Here is a 3,995-nt window from a genome sequence, read left to right as displayed (position 1 = left end):
GGGAACTGAGTGGTTTTATCTTAACTCTGCAGTGCCTCTGTGTGTTGTCTCTGGCTGCTCACTGCCCTTGCACCCCCCCCCCCCCCCGCGCGTAATTATGTGCTCATGTGCAAGATTTTTTTTTCATTATCACACTGGTGACCTTCAAACAGAAGTTAAAATCGTGTTAGGATTTTTCTTTGTCTCCAAACCCTATGTGTCATTTTTCACCACTTTTATTGTCTGTCCAAACACGTCTCACTTGTAAATGAGTCTTCGAGGCTCAATGTGACTTATCTGTTTAAATAAAGGCTTAATGAAAATAAGCCAAATTTTCTTATTTGATAACGCTTTATTTATTCATTTAATTTTGAGCATCTCGGTGTTCCATAATCCAGTAGATATTAAGACAGAAAAACAAGCAAAAATTATTCAGAAATGAGAGCAAAAATATAAATAAATAAATAAATAAATAAAAATCAGATACAGTAGTCCCTCGTTTATTGCAGAGGTTAGGCTTTGAACCCTCTTCCGATTGCAGTTTCCAATTGGGGAAATGGGTAAAGGGTGACTCCACGTAATTTTTCACTTCCATGAGCGTCTTTAATCTGTTCTAGTTTAAAGACAAAAATACTTAACCTGGACTAGATTATTCCACACTAATATCAGCATAATTAAAACCTAATCTGTGATTTGTCAAACTTTTATCTGATTTGTGAAACTTCAATAAAGGGCGATTTCAACACTTTATTGAATCATTTGAGCAGAATTAAAAGTCAAAATAGGCAAGTGTGTGTTTGTGTGTGGGTTAGGGGTCTCCACATCTCTGTATTTCTGCTCTCAGTTGCATGAGAAACTCCTCTCACTGAAACAAAAGGCATTTTGAATCATTTGAAATATTTTCTTCTTTTTTTAATACATGATAATTTTGCTCACTTAAACTAAAACAGATTAAAACACTTAAGGTAGTGAAAAATTAGGTGGAATCGCCCATTAGCCATTTTTCCAAAATCGGAAGAAAACTTCAGCTTTGTAAATGAAACGATGAATGAACACGTACCGCTGGTCGGACTGTGTGATCCAGTGAGTAGATGACTGGCTCTGTGTCTACTGTCAGGTCTGGTAGCACCTGTACAGGGTCTGGTAGCACCTGTACAGGGTCTGGTAGCACCTGTACAGGGTCTGGTAGCACCTGTACAGGGTCTGGTAGCACCTGTACAGGGTCTGGTCTTTGGTCTGGTGTCAGATCTGTGATTTTACATTCAGTACCAGTGGCAGTGGGAATAGCTAGAGCTTCCATCGTTGCCTGTCTCTAATTCTTTTCCCAGCATCTTTCGCTCGCTAGCCAGTGGCGGGGTTTAGGTGCTTTGCAGTTAAAAATGGTCGGCCCGGCATTTGATTTTAGCTTTCGCGGGTAACGACCGCCTGTCAGCTCCTTCAAAGTCTATGGAGAGAAGTGCTGAGAGCACAAATGTGGATCCTTCGGAAGTTTCATTCTTTTGACAGCTTTTTCCCATTGTGCTCTTTCTTTCTTTTTTCATGTGGGCAGCAGTGCACACTCACCTCACTATTTCTGACTTTTTCTGTTTTGAAATTACAGCCAACAGCGACGCAGTGTGGCATTATCTAAATTTACATACGCAATATCATAAAAACAACTCGGGTAATGTTAGCCTTCCTGTGTTTACTCTGTAGATTCCAGTACAGAATGAAATTACAGATTACAGAATGAACCTAACCGTGTCATCAACCCAGAATGCATTGCGCAGGTGAAAAAATGGCTGCCTCCATGGGTGAAAAATATAACAGAAGATATAAGCTTTTGAAGTAATTATGAGTTTTTACAAATCACAAACAGCATTTTTTAAGTTAATAGGAAAAAATAAATTTTTAGGCCAACATGTTCAACTAATCATGGATCCTTTAAAAACCCTTCCCACACTCTTGCAATGTTCTAAACTCATAAGTCTACGCCATTTTAACAACATACGTACAGTACTATGTATGTAGCTACTAAATTGTACTTACCGGGCTCTGCAGAACAGCAGTGGCTCAGTTTGTTTCCGGTCCGACTCTGTTCCATTTCTGCAGACCTACCCTGCAGCACCGAAGCCCATAATCAATGTTCTAAACTCTTAAACCTGCCAATTTTAACAACATACTTATATGTAGCTACTAAATTTTACCTACCAGCGTGTTCCCTCTCGGAGGTCCTCATCGTTGGCCAGTTGAAAATGAAAAACATGCTGGTGAGCTTCAAATTTACCTCCGGACCTTCAGCCATGCATGTCCGCTGACGGCTCGCCGTTGGCCGGTTGAAAAACATGAAAAACGTGTCTGTAGGCTTCAGATGGACCACCGGACCTTCGGCCGCACGCGTCCCACTCGGAGGTCCACGTGGGCAGGCTACCAGCACTCAAGATTCACCAATGTATCTGGAAGTCTGGTTCTGCTCCGGTTCTGGCCCAGTTCGGGGGTTTCCATGTGGCTTCTCTGCATCTGCTCAGATCAGATCAAAACTTTCCCTCTAGTTCAGCAGAAGGAAACGGGGCTTCTGGGCGGGGCCCTGTTGCCTTTTGGGAAATGTGGTCGTTATGAGCAGGAATACAGTGTAGGCTTACTGAGAGAAAACTACAAAATGGCAGTACCTGTCTGAAAAATTTAATGTTTTTGTTAACTTTTTACTGTACAGTGCTGTATCCGGTACTGACCCAATCACATGAGTAATATTAAAGTTGACAGTCATGTGTCCTGTACATTTTTTTTGTACTGTACAAAACTGTACGTTCACAAACAGCGATAGAGTGAGTCTACAGAAGTCGAACCGCAAAGTAGCGAGGGACTACTGTACATCACACAAAGGAGAAACGGGGGAGGGAAGCTACAAGTAATTTTAAAAACATCTAAAAATTATGTTTCTGCTGATGCCCTTCAGTTTTGATTTAGATGTTCCTGATTGTATTTTGTACCTCATGGCACAACAGCTGAGCATAGCTGAAGAAGTAATAAAAAAATATTTAAATTAAAGTAAAACATAACTCTTGGGTGCATAAGTGAGGATTAAAAGTCCCTACAATCCAAAAACAAAATGTAAGCCCAGCATGTTCCTTACAGAAAAGCATGCAGGGCCTCAACTGGTGTTTTTGAGCAGTTTCTTTCTAACAAGTTAAAACATCATTTAAACATCAATTTGTCACAAAACACAAATTAGTATAAATGTATTTATACTAATTGTACAAACTGAAAATAAAACAGATTGTTGATGAGGGATTACGCCAAAGTAATTTACTGATTAATTAAATGTGAGTCATCATCCTGGTCTCATGGGATAATAAAGAAACAAAACAAAAGTCAGTCAGTTAACCTTGATAAATAAAAACTATTTTTTTGTGACTCCCCTCCCCATCATGTTTTTAAAGTAATGCTGGTTCTTTCATGGCTTTAATTATTGTACAATTGTATTAGAAATACAAATATATGTAGGTGAGGTAGAAAAGTGCCTAATTAAACTGTTTTTTTTTTATATGCAATGACAAATTGTTGCAAATAAACATATACATATACATATAGAGTAGGCCCTCGCCACTTTGTGGTTCGTTTATTACGGACTCATTCTATCACGGTTTTTCAAAATAAGATTGGACATGACACACAACTGGCTGACTGATAGATAAGCCGCACGATCAGCTTGAAATTTTTATTTAAAATAAATTTTAGTAAATTACTTAGCACCTCCTGCACCTTTGTGCAGCCGCTACTGCAGGATAAACTTCCTGCTGCAGCTGATCAGCTGTTCTCCGTGCAGAGCTGAGAAGTGGGCGTAGCCAATAACACTTGCAGGAGGCAAAGAACAGAGGAGGCAGGGAGATGAAATCATGACATTCTGTTCTGTGCTCTTTTAGAGCGTTTAGAGTTTAGAAACATTGTTTAGAATATTGCAATAGTGTAGGAATGGTTTTAAATGCCTTTACACACACACACACACACACACACAGACACACAGACCCACACACACA

At 39.6% G+C, this 3,995-nt stretch overlaps 1 protein-coding gene across 1 annotated transcript in view; it reads right to left on the bottom strand.

Moving 5' to 3' along the window:
* Positions 1-1,092: 1,092 nt before the first annotated feature.
* Positions 1,093-3,995, bottom strand: part of LOC119420879 (neurobeachin) — a 167,688-nt gene continuing 164,785 nt past the window's right edge. The window contains exon 55 of the mRNA XM_037688300.1: positions 1,093-1,215. Within this exon, the coding sequence (XP_037544228.1) occupies positions 1,093-1,215 (123 nt within the window). The remainder of the gene's footprint in view (positions 1,216-3,995) is intronic.

This window comes from Nematolebias whitei, chromosome 14 (genome assembly GCF_014905685.2).
Source record: "Nematolebias whitei isolate Nwh7 chromosome 14, NemWhi1, whole genome shotgun sequence".
In the NCBI taxonomy this organism is placed as follows: Eukaryota; Metazoa; Chordata; class Actinopteri; order Cyprinodontiformes; family Rivulidae; genus Nematolebias; species Nematolebias whitei.
The sequence above is the reverse complement of the archived record's forward strand: the minus strand, read 5'-3'. Positions and strand labels throughout refer to the sequence as shown.